At 41.8% G+C, this 21,841-nt stretch overlaps 1 protein-coding gene across 1 annotated transcript; it reads left to right on the top strand.

Annotated features, from left to right (window-relative positions):
• The first annotated feature begins 3,822 nt into the window (after positions 1–3,822).
• Positions 3,823–19,935, top strand: LOC146684919 (solute carrier family 2, facilitated glucose transporter member 1-like). Its single transcript, XM_085444305.1, has 10 exons — positions 3,823–3,840; positions 6,143–6,235; positions 9,267–9,427; positions 9,556–9,796; positions 11,389–11,551; positions 11,889–12,076; positions 12,438–12,542; positions 18,042–18,143; positions 18,536–18,739; positions 19,262–19,935. Exons 1-10 carry the CDS (start codon positions 3,823–3,825, stop codon positions 19,466–19,468), a joined length of 1,482 nt encoding a protein of 493 aa, XP_085300431.1. The 3' UTR covers positions 19,469–19,935.
• The last annotated feature ends 1,906 nt before the right edge of the window (positions 19,936–21,841 follow it).

Here is a 21,841-nt window from a genome sequence, read left to right as displayed (position 1 = left end):
TTCACTTCATATTCAAAATGTGAAATATTATATAAGTTGTATACTGATGCTTTAAGATCCAATCTTAAGCAGTAAATAAGAACATATTGAGGGTTACTAGATATAGAATAGTAGATATAGAATAATAGAATAGTAAAGAATAGTTCATTGCCTGGGCCACTTTTTTTAACATGAATAAATAACTCACCGTTTTTCTAAGGCGACAAGTTTACATACTTTTTGAAGTTCTCTGAACTAATGAGGTTTTACAGTGATGAGCAGATAATCCATAGGTAAGTTTAAATTAACTATTCATTAGCTTTCTAACAGCCTGATATTCTGAGGCTTTGTAATATAAACACTGTAATAAAGGTTGCGAGCTTGAGTGCTACAGAACATCAGAGCTGATAATAAATTACGCCTGTAGTGTTCCCCCAACACAGGACGGCTCTGTTTAAAAAGTCCCAACCTCTGATCAATCAAGACTTTATTCGCCACATGCAGGTTGCCCTGCAGTGAAATGGGACCCGCCCCCCCCCCCCCCCCCACACACACACACACACACACACACACAACACATATCACATGGGGTTACAGGTCGGAGATCGGTAGCGTTACAGAAAAAAACACTGAAATATACACTACAATGGGAAAGTACAAGAGGAAAAAAAGAGACCTCTACTTGTGCTGGGCTCCTGGGAGGACAGCATGAGAACAGGAAACGAAAAAACTCCTCTGCACAAAAAGAAGCACATGAATGTCCACAGCACAACATTATGGAAGACGTGACAAGCCACAGGGTTGGGTAGGGGGTGAGGAATAGTTCGAAGCAACGCAGCAGCCATCCTGCCCAGCGCTACCATTCCAGCGCGGGCTCAGACCCGCCATGTTCCCCAAGAGGGAGCAAGCATCGAAGGCGTGTGGAAAGGCAGGGGGATGAGTGTGTCTGCGATCCTGTGGGACTTGAACAGTAAGTAGTATAGAGCCTGATGGAGCCCAACATTTACTACCTCTGTTGTCCAGTCGTCTACCCTGACTCGTCTGTTAAGAAAAGAAAAAGCCAGTAACACCTGTGCACTTGGTAATTAACTGGGCCCAGTTTAGTGGCCTGAACAGCAGGCCCTGAGGTTCTGTAACTTTTAAAAGGCTCCAGTAACCTGTAGGAGCTATTTAAACTGAGGATGAATATTCAGGGTTTGCTGTTTCACAAATGATTAAAAGGAGAATGTCTACAATTTAGACTTTGGTGGATATTACAGGATATTTTATTAAAGCAGTTTGGCATGAGCAGAGCAGAAGCAGAGTCAAATAATAATAAATAATAAGCTGTTTGCATCATGGTGTTTCATATCCATGTTTTTAATCACAAGCTGGAGAATAATACTCAGACGAGACCCAGACACGGACAATGTCAAGGACTGGAGACTAGTTCGTGACATCGGTCATTCGACCATGGTTCTTCTTAGAAAGAAAATAACGACAACAACAGTGTTTAAGGGTTTCAGCACCTTTGTGTTTTTTGCATTTGACAGTGTTGTGATGGCTGCCTTTACAGCAAAACAGCACTCCTGCTTCCCAAGCTCTTCAAATAGCTGCACAAGCTGTCAAATTGTATTGTTTTGGTTTCAAAGAGACATGAAGCGTTCTTTCCAAAGTCTCACCTGCATCACCCCATTGTGTTCAGAGTGAAGGTAGGGCAGGTAGGTGATCTTTCCGATCCTTTTTGGATTTCCAGTGAGCAGTGGATAGGCAGCAGGTGAGTAGTAGCAGATAGCAGACCAGCTTCAGACAATCTGAGGAAGTAACAGGTTAGCGTGGGGAGTGATCCAAAGCACCGGTGACAGGAGACACAAGGAGCAAAACACTTAGCACAGAAAGTTACGAGGAGTTTAAAGCAAGCATAGAGGCCGATTTAGCAGTACAGAACATCTGACGACCTGGCGAACGTCTGAGGAGGTCCTAAATACATCCAGGGTGACTGCTGCAGATGACCAGGACTATGACAGATGTCACTTTGAGACAGATGCCCTCGATCCGTGTGACAATGATTGAAAAGATTTTAAGGTGCCAAATCTATAAAGTTCTAATCTCAACAGGTTTGTCCAATAAGAAAAGATAGTTTCATAAGAAACTAAATTCACTTCCAGCCCTATTTTATTGAACAGGAAGCGTTTTCACAGGGTTACACATCCATAAGATAGGGGGTGTTTGCCGTGTGATGGAGTGATACTGTGGTTTAGTCTCAGGTCATACTGCTCATTGAACAAAAAACACACAAATCAGGTGTTAAAATGCTAAACCTTGGGTTTTACCTCCACTGAGAAGTGAGGAGCAGCAGTTTTGAAAACTGAGCTGAATGTTAGCGGGAACGAACATCTCCAAAAACGTTGGAGCAGTTTTACACATGGAGTCTGTCTTGTTAGACTGACCAGAAGATTAGATCATTAATTTCTAGACTAGAAAATATTCATTAATATGAATTAATAATTAATTAAATGTTTAATAATAAAATTAACTGATATTTATTTAATTATTTATATATACTTTAATTGATGCCATATTTAATTAATACTTCATGATGTATTTATTTAATTCATTTTGGCACACATGGCCCTCTGTATTTGTCAGCCTGGCTAAAGCTCTGAAAACAAAGCCGGGGTTATTCCCATCTTATCTTTTTCAAGATATGTATTTACGAGTTACACCAGGGAGTCAAGTACTTGTGATTTGTGGATTTCTTTGTTAGTATCCAGATGTATGTAACACTAATAACACAACAGCTGACCTCTGTGAGAGCAGAGTTGAGGTGGCTGCTCTGCACTGTGTTGGCACATGAAGAAGATAACACTGGAGGGATTACATCCATACACTCAGTTACAGCACTTTCAAAAAGACATCTCCTATAATGTATTCCCCGCTGCAGTGTAATTCATTATTGTAAATTTAAAGTTATTAAGAAGTGATTATGCAAAAGACGGTTTTCAGGAAACACTGTTAAATATTCAGTTTCTATCAGAACGAGAGCCAGAGTGTGATCGGAGAGGTGGGTGGGCTAATTTACACTTTGAGAGAGGCCAAGTGAGTCACAGTATGTTCAACACTGAGGCTGTCATTTTCAGCATCTACGTGTAACTATTTTATCTGAACTGTTCACTAAATTAGATAAAAGACAGATGGAAGAGTAAAAGAGTTCCTCTGTGTCCACTGTGAGTGTCCATCATTGAACAGCGCGGCGGCTGACCACACCAGCTGTCTGCCACTTACAGTGTAGTTTTGACCTTAATAGGTCACATGACAGGGTGAGGCAAGGTCTCACAGTGTTTTCACCTGAAACCTCAGGTGATCATTACAGACGCCTTTTTCACTCCTTGGCTCAAGTGACGAGGCTCGTGATTAATAGTGGGCCAACAATCCTCTTAAGAGACAACCCCCACTAGGTTTTTTTTTTTTAATTTAATTTGTATTTACATTTTTTTAATCATCTATAAGAAGATGTACATTGAAAAAAATGTGTGAATAATTTCATTTTTTAACTTATTAAATGCATCTAAGACTAAATCAGTCAGTGAATGTATTACAGCTCTGAGACTTCAGCCCTAGGATGTCAACATCATGATAGTGCTGCTTTGCTGGGACCTCAGCAGCTCATTAAGATCCACTTAGTGCTGACGTCACTAAGCTGCTTACTGCTGCAGGTGAATGGAGGAAGGAACTGAAAAAGATTTGTTTACACTGATGTAGGACTCAAGTCTAGCAGGCAACATCATGAGCACGGTTTTATTGTAGATAGTAAATTACCTGACTGATTACTGACAATCTGGATTTTGGATTTTGTGGGCTGCCATGGAGTGCAGTGGCAAGGTAACTGCTGCTTGATTCATACAGGATGAAGATTTTGTTTGTTGAAAAAAGAAATAGGTCAGGAATACAATTAAAAGGCTCCAGTATTTAATCCATTATGTGGCAGCACGTTTTCACAGCAGACACCATGTCATAGTGAGTGAAACAATAACTTCAGATATAAAAATTAGGATGTTTTAATGGTGTGTTTGACCTAAATTCAGCAGCACAGTCAGGACTTCTACTCCTTTTCTTACAGCTGTAAGCAGTGCTTCCATTTTCTTATTACACCGTGAGATAGTAGCAACAGAAGATAAATTTAGTCTTTGTCTTACAAATGTTTTGCATAAACACTGTTTTACAACAAGTGATTCAAAATTTATGTAAAATAATAAAGTTTGATCAGTCTTAAACTGTCAGTAAAGAAGTAAAACTGATGCATTAATATGTGGATTAGTAGTTTTTTAAGATGGTCTGCGTTTAAGGATTTAAGTACTTTTATACAGCATGCCATGCAATTTTGTGTAAAGTTGTGTTACACATCATAGGATCTGTGTACATTCGTACTATATATGCTGATGTATTTGACTGTACAGCAGAAGCAGCACTCCTGACATGACAGGGATTAGACTTTAATTTTATTACAGGCTTAGCTATAATAATAGTTAGCTTAGAAGCTATAGCCCTGCAAATGAAAGAGCAAGCACACAAATAAATATAAACTATATAAAACAAACTTTATTATAATTACTATTATTATTAATTTCTTTCCTTCACCCTGTCACATACACAATGATACAATGCTTTCATCTACACTGATAACACTTTGAAAACAAGTCAAGAAACACAGGATGTCATATTGTTAAATGGAAGGTAAAAGTATCAGCCTACAGATGGATGAGATCAGTGAAAACAAATCAAAGTGAAAAGAACAGGGCACCACTGAAGTCACTGGTTGGTGGGAGACATTACTGGCCTTCTGGTGGTCATTTTGTAGGACTATGGCAGCACTCACCCAGTTCCTGCTTGCAGAAAGAGGCAGATACCAGTACTGCTGATGGGTTTTTACCTTCTATGAACATGTCCAGCTCCCCTGTATGCTCTTGAGTCTGTTCAGGGAGACACAGCAAACCTTGTTTGCCTTGTTTGTACCATCCTGGAGGAGGTGAACTGCCTGTTCAACCTCTGTGGGGTCCAGGTTTCCTCATGCTACCAGTGGTTGCACTGACCCTAGGCAAATGTAAAACTAATCAAAAATAGTCAGAGAATATGAAGAGGGACAGATGTATTCATATTTTGGGAGTTGTCTCAGTGCTGCCCCTCTAGTGCACCTGTTGTAAATTTCATTAACACCAAAGTAGCTGAACCTGATTAACCACCCCCTCTGCTACTTAACTAACCAGATCAATAGATATATTTACACATGCCAATCGATGCATCAGGGATTAATCCATCAACGATAAACATCCTGCATCCATCCATTCAAAGTTTACACAATATTTCAATTAGAACTACAGTGCAATTCTTCTGCATTTCTTCTAATAATCCAAAATAACCTCTTTGTTCACCTAAAAAGTCTTGAAGCCATGTCTGAGTGTCAGCATCTAACTGCAATACTTCAGTCCTCCATGAAACACTTCTGTCACTCTGATGTGCTCTCTGGGGTTTGATCAGCTCACTAAGTTTGTCCATTTTGTTAAATATACACCTCACATTCCTGATGATGCTTGCTGAAACAGCTCGATTGAAATCTCATTGTTTGCTATGAAGTTCCTCCAGGATTACGATCCTCATTCTGGGTACCACAACAGTCAGAGCAATCAGCTGTTGCTGATTTCTGTTTCCAAGAGAGTACGGGAAAACGAGTAGCAGCCTGGTAAAACCTGACTTAACCAGTCAAGGTAGTGCAGGTTTTCTTCTAAATGGAAGATTGATGCTTTGATCCCTTGCTCCTGGGCAAGATACTGTACACCATGTTTCCACAATCCATCCATCAGTGAGTGTGTGAATCTTAGACAAAGCAAAGGCATATATTGAAAATGCTGTGCTGATGCATGAACGAGTTTTGCAGCTAGAGAAATAAAGTGCTACATAACTACAAAATATCAAAAGAAAATGTAACTTTTGCATGAATCAAAATGATCGAGAGAAATGAATGTTATCAAGTGATAAAGTTAATAGAATAAAAAATAGCTTCAAGAGAGCTCCAAATTTGATCTTTTTACCCACACACAGTTTTAGGAGGGTTGTAACATGATTAAAAAGGGATTTTTCCTCTTCCAACAGTAATTATCAATCTTCTCTTTCTGTCTTATAACAATAGGTGACGCCCCAGCTGATGATCACAATAGGGACAGCTGTGATTGGCTCGCTTCAGTTTGGCTACAATACTGGCGTCATCAATGCTCCTCAAAATGTGAGAGTTTCATTGTCTGAATGAAGAATGTAAAGGAGGAAAAAATATACATATTTGAAAATGTGTGAGAACAAATGGAATTAGAATAGCGATACAGTAGTTAGTTTCACTGATGAAGATCAACTCTTTTTTTTTCAGTTAAGGTTTTGAAGCTGAATCCATGTGGTATATTTACTGTTTTCACATGTATTAATTTATGTGGCTTAAACATTCCCATCTCAAACAAACGCGTCAGTGTTAAATGCTGTTAACACATAGTGAAAAGCTCCGATGACTTAAAAGAACATTTTTATGAAATCACAATGCCAGTTGCACTCCACACGATGACTTCAACAGGGTTAGCAGTTGTCCTCTGAGACCCACCACCCTGCAAGTAGATAGCCAGTGGTCACTCCAGCCTCTGCAACTCCGCTGCCTTTAAGCTGTGGCATATCATAGGCCCTGGCCTGCACAGAGAGACAAAATAACACCTCCACTATATAATTCATAGCACAAAACCCATCCATCCCAAATATATCCGGTTTCATCACATTACATACCTGCACAGAGAGACAAAATAACACAGCAGTGTTTGTAGTGTGGGCTATAAGTAGACCAGTGTATCAGTGCAATCAATTACACCTGCCTAGTAGTCCAACCACATTACAGCCATTGGCTCACCAGAAATGTGACACACACACACACACACACACACACTCCCAACCCAGTGCAACTTCACACAATAATATGGAGATGAATTAAAACAGGCACATTAGTGTACCATGTTACACTCTGGGTCTCTCCTGAATGACTGAACTTCTCACCTTATCTCTAACGCTGATTGCAGAAAACTAATTTTTACTGTGTGTATCTGCAATCCGATTCTATCGGTCATTACCCAGAGCTTGATGCCATCAGTGAGAGTAGGGACATAGAGTGACCGGTAAATTGACAGCTTTACTCAGCGCTCTTCATCTCAACAGACCAGAAAAGCACTCAAATCTGCAGTGGTGTGGAATCTCATTACCTCCCCCCTTACATGTGACCAAGAACCAGAAATACTTAAACTTCTCCACATGAGCCAACAACTTCCCGACCCTGAGTGGGCATTCTACCCTTTTCCTGCTGAGAACCATGGAGTCACATTTGGAGGTGCTGATTCTCTTTCCCGCTGCTTCAAGCCACCACCTGGTTAAGGCAAGAGAACCATGTCATCTACAAAAAGCAGCCACAAGATCCTGTAGAAGGCGTCTACCAAAGTAGAAGCCTGCTGCCACTTGGCTCCACCTACAAATTCTACCCATAAAAATTCTGAACAAAGTGGTGACAAAGACTCACTGTAAACAAGTCAGACTGAATTCAGTCCCAATCATATAGCACCAAAACACAACAGTTGCCCCAAGGTGCTTCATATTGTAAGGTGAAGACCCTACATTAATACAGAGAAAACTGCAATGGTCAGTAAACCCACTTTGAGCAAGCACTTGGCAACAGTGGGAAGGAAAAACGCTCTTTAACAGGAAGAATTCTACAACTGTGCAAGAGAGACAGATAATAAATATAACTAAGGATTAAATGAAGAAGAAGAAGTATTCCTTCCATACCACTGATTTTACTGTACCACTGATCCTCGGTTGAAGTCCGCGGTGCCTATACTATACAGTGTGAGTAGAGCACCCCTCCTGAGTTACCTGACATTTAGCCAGAACTGCTTTAACCTCCTAGAACCCTGCGTCCACATATTTGGACATCACATTTTGGGTTATTTAGACCAAAATACTCAATTTTGCTCTACAATGGCCTGATATCCACTTGCAAGGACATTATACTGCCACTGTTGTATCGAAATTTTAAACGAATATCCTCATTTGTGGCTCTCATTTTTCTTAGAAACAAAAATCAGGTAAAAAAAAAAAAATCTGGTAATTCTTTGTTTTTACATTTATCGGGCCCCAATATGCCCAAATATCAAAAAGAAATTAAAAATGCATGCTGTGGAAGACTTTGGGTCTTAGGAGGTTAAGGCTGAAGAAAAATCATCTTTAAATTGTCACTGGGTCCCAGTGTTTGTGAGTTTCTTTGTATTTTGTTATTCATTTGTGTTCTTCATTTCAGCTTATCTAGCTAAATTCTGCCACACCTAGGTTACAGTTCATGGTTTATCAGGTTCCCCTTGTGGCTCACCCCTGTGTTTTAGTCTCCCTTATTGGTTAGTGTATCTAATCTGTCATGTCATGTCTGCGTCTTTTTATGGTTCCTGTTTTACTTTGAGGGGGTCTTGGGGTCCATGTTCATTGTTTTAGTTTCACTTCCACTGTGGCATCATTAGGTTCATTCTTGTCAGCTGTTTTTCCATGTGCCTCCATTTCCCCTAATAACCTTATGTGTGTGTTTAAGTCCTTTGTCTTCCTTTGTTCTGTATCTGTGTTCTGCGTTACCTCCATCATGTCACAGTTCTCATAGTCATTATCTTGTTTCAGTCATAGTAAATGTCATGGTTTTCCCAGTGTGTGTTTAGATTTTCCCTCATTTTGTTTGTTGTGTTTTATGTTTGTGAGTTTCAACCCCAAAATAAAGGCTCGCTTTTTGTTCAAGTTTAGTTTTGGCTCCTCGTCTGTGTCTGCACCTAGTCCTCCTCACACACTCCACACGGTCTGCCTTTGCAGGCCGTGACATGAATGTAGCTACATACATGCGCATGAGGTATCATGTTCACCAAGTTAGAATGGTATCAGAAGGATAATGACTGACTGTATTACTCTTACATATGACCTGTTGATGAAAGTTCTGGAGAGAAAGTTAAAGACCACCCAAGTCATGAAGTCTGAAAGAGTTGGAAATATTAGACTCTGGAAATTAAATGACAACGCAGTGTATCCAATATTTGTCTTCGTATTTCACCCTGAGCGTAAAGTATTAAATCACCAAGGGTCACTAAGCAAAAGTTGGGATTAAAGTGCTGTTGTGTACATAAGAGCTACTTCACTTTACTTTAATCTGTCTTTATGTGTCTTACAATAAGACTGTTACTGCGTACTGTTTTATGTTTTAGATCATTGAGAGCTTCTACAATGAGACATGGAGCAGCAGGTTTTCAGAGCCCATCCCTCAGACCACTCTAACAGCTCTGTGGTCTCTCTCTGTGGCCATCTTCTCTGTGGGAGGGATGTTTGGCTCCTTTTCTGTCGGTCTCTTTGTTAACCGCTTTGGCAGGTATGACTCTCTCCGTTGCTAACAAGATCTATATACATCCATATTTTTTTTTTAAATTAAATTTAAAAATTAAATTTTTTTTAAAGTTTTCTTATTAAAGAGCATTTATGGTAAATTATTTTTTAAAGGAGGAACTCCATGCTCATGGCCAATGTGCTTGCATTCATTTCTGCAATATTTATGGGATTCTCCAAATTGGCTGCTTCCTTTGAGATGCTCGTTATTGGACGTTTAATTGTGGGTGTCTATTCTGGCCTGTCCACTGGTTTTGTGCCCATGTACATTGAGGAAATCTCACCCACATCTCTCCGGGGAGCATTAGGAACGCTGCATCAGCTTGGTGTAGTGATCGGCATTCTCATGGCACAGGTGAGAGCCTTACATTTTTAACCACAAAAACAGTTGATTAATAATGCGTATAATCACTTTCATAAGTTCCTAGATAATGACATATTTTTTGTGATTTTTGCCTCTGTACACTCTGCACACCACCACAGGAGAGTCCAGTGTTACAGGGCTATACTCTGCTCACATTCAGCTAAATGCTGTAAAAATATTCATTATCCACGTGCATTGTTTCGCAGTGTAGACCGCAAAAGCCACCCAAGTGTTATTCAAGGCAAAGAAACTGTATTCGCTATGACCAAGAGAGTCACCTGATTTCAATCCAATAGATTGTGCTTTCTAGTTAATGAAGACAAAATGAAGGCACAGATGCCAACAAACAAGGCAGCTGCAGTGAAGGCCTGGCAACGCATTGACAACACTGCAGTTTCTACAGGATAAGACACAACTATACTGTAGATAATTTTAGTAACTTCCAGGTAAACAGTAGAACAGCACCACCAAGGTTGGAGATGGGACAATACTGGAAGAGCATATGGGAGAAGGACGCAACACATAGCAGCAATGCTCAGTGGCTAGTGGATCTAAGAGAAGACCACAGCAACCTCCCTGAACAGGGTCCAGTAACCATCACACTGGCAGACACCCAAGATTCTCCAATATGAAGAGTCAGACAGCACCAGGCCCCGACATAGTTCGCGCCTACTGGCTGAAGAAGCTGACTGCACTCCACAAGCGTCTGGCTGCAGAAATGAACCAGCTGCTAGTGGATGAGAGACACCCAGAATGGCTAACCGAAGGCCGGACAGTCCTGATCCTCAAATACCCCCAGAAGAAACCAGTCCCATCCAATTACCAGCCAATAATCTGCCTCAGTACCACATGGGGGTTCTTGTCAGGCATCATAGTGGCTAAGCTGGATAGGCACATGGGTCAATACATTAGCAGGGCAGAGAAAGGAATTGGTAAGAATACCAGAGGCACAAAATACCAGCTACTGGTAGACCGAGCAGTCAGCCAAGACTGCAAGACTGACCAACCTATGCACTGCCAGGATTGATTACAAGAAGCCCTATGACTCGATGCCCCATACCTGGATCCTGGAACTATACAAGATCAACAGGACCCTAAAAGCCTTCATCAGGAACTCAGTGGACAAGCAGAAGAAGACAGCTGTAGTGATAGACGTAGAGATACCAAATGACAGCAAGATTAAGAAGAAGGAACACAAGAAGCTTGAGAAGTACCAAGGGCTCAGAGAAGAGCTGGAGAAGATGTGGTCCCAGTGGTAATCAGAGCACTACATGCAGTCACTCCCGAGCTCGGCGAGTGGCTCCAGCAGATCCCAGGAACAACACTGGAGATCTCTATCCAGAAGAGCACAGACCCAGAAACAGCTAAGATACTGTGCAGGACCCTCAAGCTCCCCGGCCTCTCGTAGAGGACCCGAGTTTGAAGGATAGACCGCCCGCAGGGACGAGAGGGGAATTTAATTTTTAAAAAATATATAAATGCTGACACTTCAAGCATTTGATGTCGTTACTAATTTACTGTTGTGTATATTCCAAGTCTGAAAGGGGCTTTCAAATAAGGAGTCTATTGTATACATTGTTTAGATTTTTGGGCTTGAATCCATCATGGGGAATGCATCCCTATGGCCCCTCCTACTGGGTTTTACTCTGCTACCATCTGTGCTGCAATGTGTCCTGTTGCCTCTCTGTCCTGAGAGCCCCCGATACCTCCTCATCAACTGCAACGAGGAGAACAAAGCCCGCGGCGGTAAGATGAACACACTGTCATGAGAGACGACGAAAAAATCAAATGCAATCAAACAGGAACATTTGGGGATTATAGATTACAGTACAAAGAGGCAGGCATGTTCTCAAATGTCCTGACTCCCAATGTCTAAAACTAAAAATTGCTATTCATTAGAATAAACACAGAAGAATACACACATAGACACTCAAATACACAATAGAGACTCATTGTAAACAACACCTATATCTCAAGTTACACAAATAAATCTTCTTTTATCCACACAATTTCTGCCAAAACCATCTAATATACTGCTAGACAGTTGTAACATAACATCATAGAAATAACTACTGTCTTCCAGTCCTAATTAAACTACGGGGTACTGATGACGTGAGTGAGGAAATGGAGGAGATGAAGGAGGAGAGCCAGCAGATGATGAAGGAAAAGAAGGTGACCATCCCTGAACTTTTCCGCTCCCCCGTGTACCGCCAGCCCATCTTTGTTGCCATCATGCTGCAGCTGTCACAGCAACTGTCTGGTATCAATGCTGTAAGTCAAATGAGCAAAAGAGAACTTGTGCATTCTATTGTAGTGAATGCCATCGAGTATAAAACAAAGGGTATAAGATAAAATGTTTTACATCTCTTAAGCTACATAGATTACAAATGACCTAAACAATAACTTTAACGACCATTAAGTAATGAGATCCTATTTAGTAACATGAACTACTGCTACTACTACTGTACTACTACTACTACTAAAATGATTAGTCATAACTCATGTTCTTGAAATCATTATTCATTAACAGTGCATTCGAGTTGAAGTGCAAGGTGTAGAGAAGAAATTCATGCACAGAAAGATATAAAGTTCAAGTATCGCACCTGTGTCTTGTGTCTGTCATCTTCTGTAGGTGTTCTACTACTCAACTATGATCTTTGAGCGAGCAGGCGTGTCCCAGCCTGTCTATGCAACTATCGGCACAGGAGTGGTCAACACTGCATTCACAGTTGTTTCTGTAAGTTGCAAAAGAACAAGTTGAAACAAAAAAATAAGCTCTATGTATATATACATATATAAATCCTATATATATCCTAGGAACAGCTAAAATACTGCACAAGCTCCCAGGCCTCTGGTAGAGGACCCAGGCCTTAAGGATAGACTGCCTACAGGGACGAGAGGGGAATTTTATATTCCAGAATGAGAGAATCTCGGTCGGAGGGTAGGCGGCTAACAGAGGTGTGCAACAGTATCATTAGAAAACAGGTCCTGTATGAATAAGATACATAACTGTACATAACTGAGGATCTATAAACTGCCAAACAAAATACCAGAGGTCAAAAGAATAAATAGCCTGTCCTCCAAAGACCTATCCAGGGTACAGTCCCAGCTGCATGGGAACAATAGTACAAGAGCAGACCCATGAAGAGCTAATACTGAGCAATGTTGGAAAAACACACAGGAGGAAGGAATTCTCGTGGAAGACCTAAACCAATACCAGGTGGATAGCTGGGAAAAATGATTAAGGAAGAGAAAAGATTTTGGTATACCGCGGTGTTCTTTTTAGCCTCCAGAGCTGTAAACTGGCTACATTTATTAAATGTATCATTTATACTAAGGAAGGCTGAGTACCTAAACATGTAACACACTGAGCAGGAAAGTGCAGCTAGCTAGTTGGTTATGAACTAAGCTAAGCTGACAAATCCCTAAAGTCACAGTGAATGAATACTGTGAATATTAGATAGATTCAACAGAGAGTGTGCTTTGAATAAGACACATGAAGATTAAACTATAATAATAACAATAATAATAAAAATACATGTTATTTAAAGGCGCCATCCTCCTGCAAGTCCACCACCCGCAGGAGGCGCCATAGGGGGTCGTGTGCATTGTGTGGTGGGCAGCGGCCAGGAGTGGAGGCCCTGGTGGACTGATCCAAGACTGGCATTTGGGACATGGAATGTCACCTCTCTGGTGGGGAAGGAGCCTGAGTTAGTCCGTGAGGTTGAATGTTCCTGGCTAGATATAGTCAGGCTCACCTCAACGCATGGCTTGGGCTCTGGAACCAGTCCCCTGGTATTTTAATATCTCCTTGGCTTACTGCCTGTATGTTGGGGTTCCTCCCGGTGGATGAGAGGGTTTGTTCCCTGCACCTTTGGGTCGGGGAACAGGTCCTGACTGTCATCTGCGCTTATGCGCTGAGTGGCAGCTCAGAGTACCCAGCCTTTTTAGAGTCCCTGGGTGGGGTGCTGGAAGATGCTCCGCCTGTTGTCCTAATGGGGGACTTCAATGCTCACGTGGGTAACGACAGCGAGAACTGGAGGGGCGTGATCTGAACCCAAGTGATGTTTTGTTATTGCACTTCTGTGCAAACCACAGTTTGGCCATAACGAACACCATGTTCGAACATAAGAGTGTCCAAAGTGCACGTGGCACCAGGACGCTCTAGGCTGCAGGTTGATGATCGATTCTGTAATCATATCACCAGAGCTGCGGCCATATGTTCTCGACACTCGGGTAAAGAGAGGGGCTGATCTGTCAACTGAACACCACCTGGTGGTGAGTTGGATTAGACGACGGGGGAGAACACTGGACAGACCCGGTGCACCTAAACGTATAGTGAGGGTGTGCTGTGAACGCCTAGCAGGCTGTGCTAACTGTGCTGTGGCCGCAAGGTGGTTGGTGCCTGTCGTTGTAACCCCTGAACCAAATGGTGGACACCAGAGGTGAAGGGAGCCACGAGGCTGACGAAGGAGTCCTATTGGGCTTGGCTAGCCCAATAGGACAAGTGGAATGTGGCTCCGGCAGTGGCTGAAGCAAATACTCAGGTGTGGGAGGAGTTCGAAGAGGCCATGGAAAAAGACTTTCAGACTGCCTCGAAGAGATCCTGGCAAACCGTCAGGCGACTCAGGAGGCTGTATGCGGTACTGCGTATAGTGCTGGTGGAGCGCTACTGACTTCGACTGCGAAAATTGTTGGGCGGTGGAAGGACCTCCTCAATCCCACTGACATGTCTTACGAGGAGGAAGCAGAGTCTGGGGATGAGGGAGGTGACCTGCCAATTTTGGGGGGTGAGGTCACTGAGGCAGTTAAACAACTCCTTAGTGGCAGAGCCCCTGGTGTGCATGAGGTCCGCCCTGAGTTCCTGAAGGCTCTGAATGTTGTAGGGCTGTCCTGGCTGACACGCCCCTGCAATGTTGTGTAGAGGTCAGGGGCAGTACCCCTGGACTGCAGACCGGGGTGGTGGTCCCCATTTTTAAGAAGGGAAGAAGGGAACTGGAGATCAACAGATGGATTGGTGCTGCGGCTGCAGTGATGCAGATGCTGTACCGGTCTGTTGTGGTGAAGAGAGAGCTGAGCGTAAAAGCGAAGCCCTCAATTTACCGGTCGATCTACGCCCCTACCCTCACCTATGGTCAGGAGCTGTGGGTAGTGACCGAAAGAATGATATCGCGGATACAAGCAGCGGAAATGAGCTTATTCTGAAGGGTGGCTGACTTCTCCCTTAGGGATAGGGTGAGAAGTTCAGTCACCAGAGAGGGGCCCAGAGTAGAGCCGCTGCTCCTCCACATTGAAAGAAGCCAGTTGAGGTGGTTCGGGCATCTGACAAGGATGCCTCCTGGGCAATGTTTCCTCTAATTTAACTAACTCCCTGAGCGGTCCCTTGGACCACTGTGAGCAACATTAGACGTGTGCACTGTGGACACGCCGCATCGAATCCATCCAAGTTACATGGTTTATTAAAATAATCAAATTACAGCATTTACATTTATGTTAGACTACTTTTAATTAACTGCTTTAGTCCACTTACAATGAGAATTAAAAAAAAATCTTGTTCATGACCTGTGTAGTATGTTAACACTATTACAAGTAAAAATAACTTGAACTCCAATTTTGAAAACAAAACTTTCTTTCTTTCTTTCTTTCTTTCTAAAGCTCTGACTTGTATTATGAGTCTGTGGTCTGGGAGAGAGTCCTGTAGCTCTCTGTCTGCAAAATACAGTATATTCAATTCAATTCAATTTTATTTATATAGCGCCAAATCACAACAAACGTCGCCTCAAGGCGCTTCATAGATACAGATATAATGAGCAATGCTGGGCAATTAATTATATAGTTACTTCTTCAAAAAAGTAACTGAGTTATGCAAACAACAAAGTTTTTTGCAGCAGTTTACCTAAAAATGCAGCCAAGGCGTTTTTTAAAATAAACATTTTAAACTATTTACAGAACAATCAGCTGTTCTGCATCAAATTTGATGCCACACAAATTATTTGTGTCACTCCAAAAATAATTTCTGTCCACTATGAGATAAAGGAGAACATCAAAAGCCTGATACCTGCAGGCCTGACAACAGGAGATGTATCACTCCTGTAACACCTGTAACATTCAGTAGTCGCCGTATTGTTCTGACACACACAACAAAACTATTTACTACACTACACACTAACTGCACAAGATTTTCCCTAAATGTCGCAAATCTCTCACATCTCAAAACACCGCAGTCACTCCTAAAACTTCCCCCTCCCTAAACAACTATGTGCCATGTTGCCATAACATTTTCTGATTGGTCGACATGGTACATTTTACGACCAATAGGAAAGGGTGGGGGTTTTTCTTGGATTTGGCTTTGACCGTTTCTTCCCGCAGTAAATATAAACAATGATAGTATTCAGGAAGAAAACCAAACATTGCATATATTTTTATCTTTGGTTTTACGTGGCCTATCAACACAATTTAAAAACTGGTATAAAGTCAACACATTTTCCGTCAATTGTTCTGTCTGTCCTGCTCACATCTCCAATAGTTGTACACGTTGTCATTTACGTGGCTTCACTCCACATCAGCCACGCCGCTTTGCTAGCTAAAGCACCGGTGTCGGCACATAAGGACGCTGTCATAGACGAAGTTGATTAGCTGCCTATATACGAATGTGAATCGCATAATTGGCTGGACTATGGGATAAGGTGACATCGTTCTAATCCCATACTGGAGCAGCCAGTCACTCACTGACTAACACTGCAAAACAGAATTGTTAAAGTATTAATTTTAATTTCAATTCAGGTTTTCTGTGCGCAGAGACCGTGCCACCAGTGCGCAATTATGCATGCGCGCAGCTTAGAGGGAACATTGCTCCTGGGCGCCTCCTGGGTGCGGTGTTCCAGGCATGTCTCACCGGGACGGGACCCGGTGCACACCCAAGACACACTGGAGAGATTATATCTCTCGGCTGGCCAGGGAACACCTTAGTGCAGCGGTCCCCCACCTTTTTTGCGCCACGGACCGGTTTATGCCCGACAATATTTTCATGGACCGGCCTTTAAGGTGTCGCGGATAAATACAACAAAATAAAACTAGTACCGGTACCGAAAAAAAAGAAAATTTATTCATAACACACATGAAAAGACCCAGGAAAACAGAGTAAATGATAAAAACGATAACAAAATAACGCTTAAAACCGATAAAAACCCTGAAAACTATACATTTCATACCTGAGCCTCAACTCTCGCGGCCCGGTACCAAACGACTCACGGACCGGTACCGGTCTGAGGCCCGGGGGTTGGGGACCGCTGCCTTAGTGTTCTACCGGACAAGCTAGAGGAGGTGGCTGGGGTTGAGGGAGGTCTGGGCTTCTCTACTTAGGCTGCTGCCCCGCTACCAAGCCCCGGATAAGTGGAAGAAGATTAATGGATGGATGGATGGATGGATTGATGGATGGATAATATGAAATAAGATGTTATCTAAAAGTTTCAATGAAATGGGCTACACAGATAAACAACACAAAACACCACTGTGCATTGCAACAGGAACAGGAAGTGACACTGTGTCGCAGAGAGAGCCAACACCAAGTGAAACTACCCAATGAATAAGAGAAAGGAAATCTGATTTTATTAAATGAAATATGGCATCACAGAAGTTCTGGCACAATCTTGTGCTTTTAATGTGTAACATTATAACATATAATGGAGTCATTATATGCTGGAGTCAGTGTCCGATGACCTCGAGTCACTGAGCGCAGCACAGGCATGGACATGTCCTATCTGTGGTTTGGTGAATTAAGGTTTGCGTGAAGCCCAAGTCCACTTGTGGCTCTCGTGAACCCCCTTGGCATCTTACTAGAACGCTATATATTCCTCTCAGCAACACAGAATACTGGACTGAACGTAGCATCTCAAGCTGGTGCTGGTTCACCACCACCTGCTCTGCTGCATAGAGGCTAGCTCTGCTACCATCTTTGCCAGTGCCTGGACTGGCTGCGTGGGTTGTGGGTACATCATGTTGCACTGAGTTTTATGAGTTTTAAGTTTTATTCCATATATTTTGGGGGATTTTTTAAGTACTGTTGAACAGTAGATGATTATATTACTGTTTTTATGATGGTTTCCTTTGGGCATTTTAAATATTAAATTTTTTATTAATGGATTACAGTTATGATCCATTGATATTACCTCCACTGTGAATACTGGTATTATGTTTGGTTTATGTTGTCATTTTGTAACATCTGTATGTCTTGTAGTTGTTTGTGGTGGAGCGTATGGGCAGGAGACCCCTTCACCTCATTGGTCTGATGGGAATGGCCGTTTCAGCAGTTTTTCTAACCGTGGCCATGGCATTGTTGGTAAGTGTTTGTGGTCACCATTACTGAAAGCAGGCCTTTTGAATTAAAGGGTAGGAGTGCTACAATGTTACTGTAGATCAGGGGTCCCCAATCCCATACCACGAGGGCCGGTGTCCCTGCAGGTTTTAGATGTGTCCCTGATCCATCACAGCTGATTTAAAGGCTAAATTACCTCCTCAACATGTCTTGAAGTTCTCCAGAGGCCTGGTAATTAACTAACCATGTGATTCAGGTGTGTTGACCCAGGGTGAGATCTAAAACCTGCAGGGACACCGGCCCTCGTGGACTGGGATTGGGGACCCCTGCTGTAGATCAAGAGTAATAAAAATCTGACCATGTAAAAAAAATAGACCATGAAACTGATCATTTTCTGTGATATGCTTTGCTCTAAGGACCAGCTAAAGTGGATGTCTTACATTAGCATTGTGGCCATCTTCAGTTTTGTAGCCTTTTTTGAAATTGGCCCTGGCCCCATCCCATGGTTTATTGTGGCTGAACTCTTCAGCCAAGGGCCCCGTCCTGCTGCCATTGCAGTTGCTGGTTTCTCCAATTGGTCTGCCAACTTCTTAGTGGGGATGTGCTTCCAGTACATTGAGGTAAGACAGCTTTTATTTAAAATTTTGTTTGTTTGTTTTGGGGCTCCTATTTTCAGTTGTACAACTGAGTGCTTTTGCTCCATGGATTAGACAACAACAGATTCAGTTGGCTACAGGTATAATCCGGTGAACATAAAAACTCTGTAAATATGCACTCTAACAACAGAAGATCCAATCAGAGTTCATAATTCAGTTTGAATTGACTGCCCTTAAAAGACAAAGAGCCAATTTTTTTTTTTAAAATAAATTTGGTATTCAAGCAATACACTCTCAGCACCGGTCTAGGAAAGTCCTGTTCTGTGAGTGTCTTGCGGACCATTTGTATTTCAATTTCTATAGCTCCAATTCATACACACACACACACACACACACACACACACACACACACACACACATATATATATATATATATATATATATATATATATATATATATATATATATAAAATGTATAATGTATAATGTAATTATTAGCTTGTTGTCTGCAACAACAACAGAATTGAGCCTTTCCCTTTAATCCAGCAACTCTGTGGCCCCTACGTCTTCATCATCTTCACCATCTTGCTGCTCGGCTTCTTCGTCTTCACCTACTTCAAGGTTCCAGAAACTAAGGGCTGCACTTTTGATGAGATTGCAGCGGGCTTCCGCCAGACAGCAAGTCAGGGATCTGACAAGTACTCAGCCCCGGAAGAATTCAACACCCTGAGGGGGGATGACCCTGATCTTTGAAAGTTTGTTCATGTAGGGACCACTGTTGTCCATGTTTTAGATATTTCATCCATTAATGTTAGAGCCAGTAATCCACAGTGTAGGGGCTTTCACACAGAGTTACCATGGGCTTGATCTGTAGCACAGCAAACTGTTGGTCACTAGTAAAAATGACATCCCAGTAGGCATTCAAAATGAACCAAGTGTCATTTTGTAACAGAAAAAAGCCGGGTTAAGTATATGGAATCACTATATAGAACCCTCTCCTTATTTATTACAGGAAATAGAGTTTTGAACCTTTTTTTTTCTTTTTGCCCACACGTCTCTTTCAGTTTTGGAGTTAATGATATAAAACATTAGATGGACTGTTTCATGTTTGATAGGTGACAGAAAATCTTGGTTGTGTGCTTTTTTATATACATTTGATTTTGTTTAATAATTAAGACTTTAGTCAAACGTAATATGTTAGAACTACAAATGTGTTTACATGTGTGTCAAACAGAGAAAATGAAACTTAACAAAGTTTAATAATTGATTTTTTTTTGTCTTTCTGAGTTATTAAATTAATACCTATAAAATGGCACTGGATGTGATGTGACATACATGAAGCTTGACTTCTGCATTGTGTGGCCTCACTGCAAATGCATGTTAGTGTTTCGTCTCCCTGTACGCTCCCGATGTTCCCACTCTGCCTGCAGAATATCTTTGGAGAGTCTCCAATGCTTTTAAATGTTTTTCCTTCAATTCAAGTAAAAAGCATAGACGAAGAATCTTGTTGAAAAGAAGTTAGTCTTCTTAGCCTTTGGTTTATATTGAAAAATGGATTTTACCCTCAACTATAATCTCTGGGAAACCTATCCAATTATTTTGGTGCCTAAATCTAACCACACACATGTTGTTCAGCTCCATGATGACAAAGCTCTAACTATTCCAAACATTAATACTTTAATTAAACATTCAAAAAATAGAAGTGCTAGATCTCCATCACTCATTTTCCAATTCAGTCTTATTTATACAGTGCCAAATCACAGCAACAGTGATCTCAAGCCATTTTGTATCCTAAGGTAAAGACCCTTTATTAATACAGCCAGATGGCCACCTCTGTTCAAGCACCTTTGCAATAGTGGAAAGAAAATCTTCCTTTAAACTAGAAGAAACCTTTAGCTGAACCAGGGTTCAGGGACAGGGTGTCTGTCTCCCGAATCCAAACTGGAAGCTCGTTCCACAGAAGAGGGGGCTGAAAGCTTAAGACTCTGCCTCCCGTTCTGCTTTCAAATATTTAAATAATATCATTAAATATACCATACTAACGTTACAGGACCAAAACTTGTGTTTCAGTTTCTCTCCTCTATGTTAAGTACATTGCTCCCTTTATTTAGAAAATAGACATAACAGTGAAAACACCACTATTCTCATGCTAACACACGTTAGCATGTTGGACACACTGAGTGTGAAAGTCAAGCATGCTGTAGAGGTATTTTACAGTTGTCAGAGAAAACACTGCAAACATCAATGCGTGTGGGAAGGAAACTATTTACTGAGACCACTAATCTACATAAACACATTAAACATCTTTTTCAGCAACATTATCTTACCCATATCGTATATTTAGACATTCAAATAATATATTTGGCCCATTTAAATGTGTTTATTTTATTATAAGTGAACAAATAGACCTCAAGCATGAACTGTGAAAATGCCTGAATATAGGCCTTTTGTGTTAACCAAAGTCAAGTCACTGTCATTTATATAACATTACGTGTATAATTACATGGTTCACATGCTGCTCCAAGGCAGAGCTGAGCTCTCTGGAGCTGCACGGCTCCCCCTGCTGGTCCTTAGAGCTTCTAGGGGCAGGGGGCCAACCACAGCAGAAGTATACCTGATGGGACCTGTAGTTCTTTTGATGGGCCTGGACACGGTGATTAGAAACACTCATACTTGTTGAACAGGTTCAGTTAATGAAATACTGGGAGTACCCGGAATGGGTAGACTGTACAATTCACATTCATCTCTCATTATGACCACAGGGTATGTATCTGTACATGTCTGCATTTTACCCAACTCCTCAGCAAGTGGGCAAACGAAAACCAATTATTTTGTCCTTTTCTATCATGCTCAGCATCCTCATGCAAGGGCGATGTTGGTTTGTCTGTTTGGATTTGTTGAAAGCGTTACATTCAGTGTGTGTCACCTGTATGCAGTTTTTGATACGGGCGACACGGGCGGTTGCCCGGAGCGGCATCGTGGTGGGGGGCGGCATCACGGGCATCGGCAAAAAAAATAAATAAAAAAATGCTCGTACTCATGCTGCCCCGACGTCAGCCAGCACATATTGGGAATGGTACAGGCACCAATCGGTTTTCTATTGCCCATTTGCTGGCAGTAAGGGCG

The sequence above is a fragment of the Copadichromis virginalis genome, linkage group LG20 (genome assembly GCF_057382275.1).
Source record: "Copadichromis virginalis isolate Kocher_CV1m ecotype Utaka linkage group LG20, C_Virginalis_male_GT1.1, whole genome shotgun sequence".
NCBI lineage: Eukaryota > Metazoa > Chordata > Actinopteri > Cichliformes > Cichlidae > Copadichromis > Copadichromis virginalis.
Note: the sequence above shows the minus strand (reverse complement) of the source record. Positions and strands in the feature narration are given on the sequence as shown.

Bases quoted from the DNA above. Each gene is read 5' to 3' on its own strand.
- LOC146684919 (XM_085444305.1), top strand. The intron at 6,236-9,266 runs GTGAGAGTTTCA...TTTATGTTTTAG, and splicing joins TCATCAATGCTCCTCAAAAT to ATCATTGAGAGCTTCTACAA. The intron at 12,077-12,437 runs GTAAGTCAAATG...CATCTTCTGTAG, and splicing joins AACTGTCTGGTATCAATGCT to GTGTTCTACTACTCAACTAT.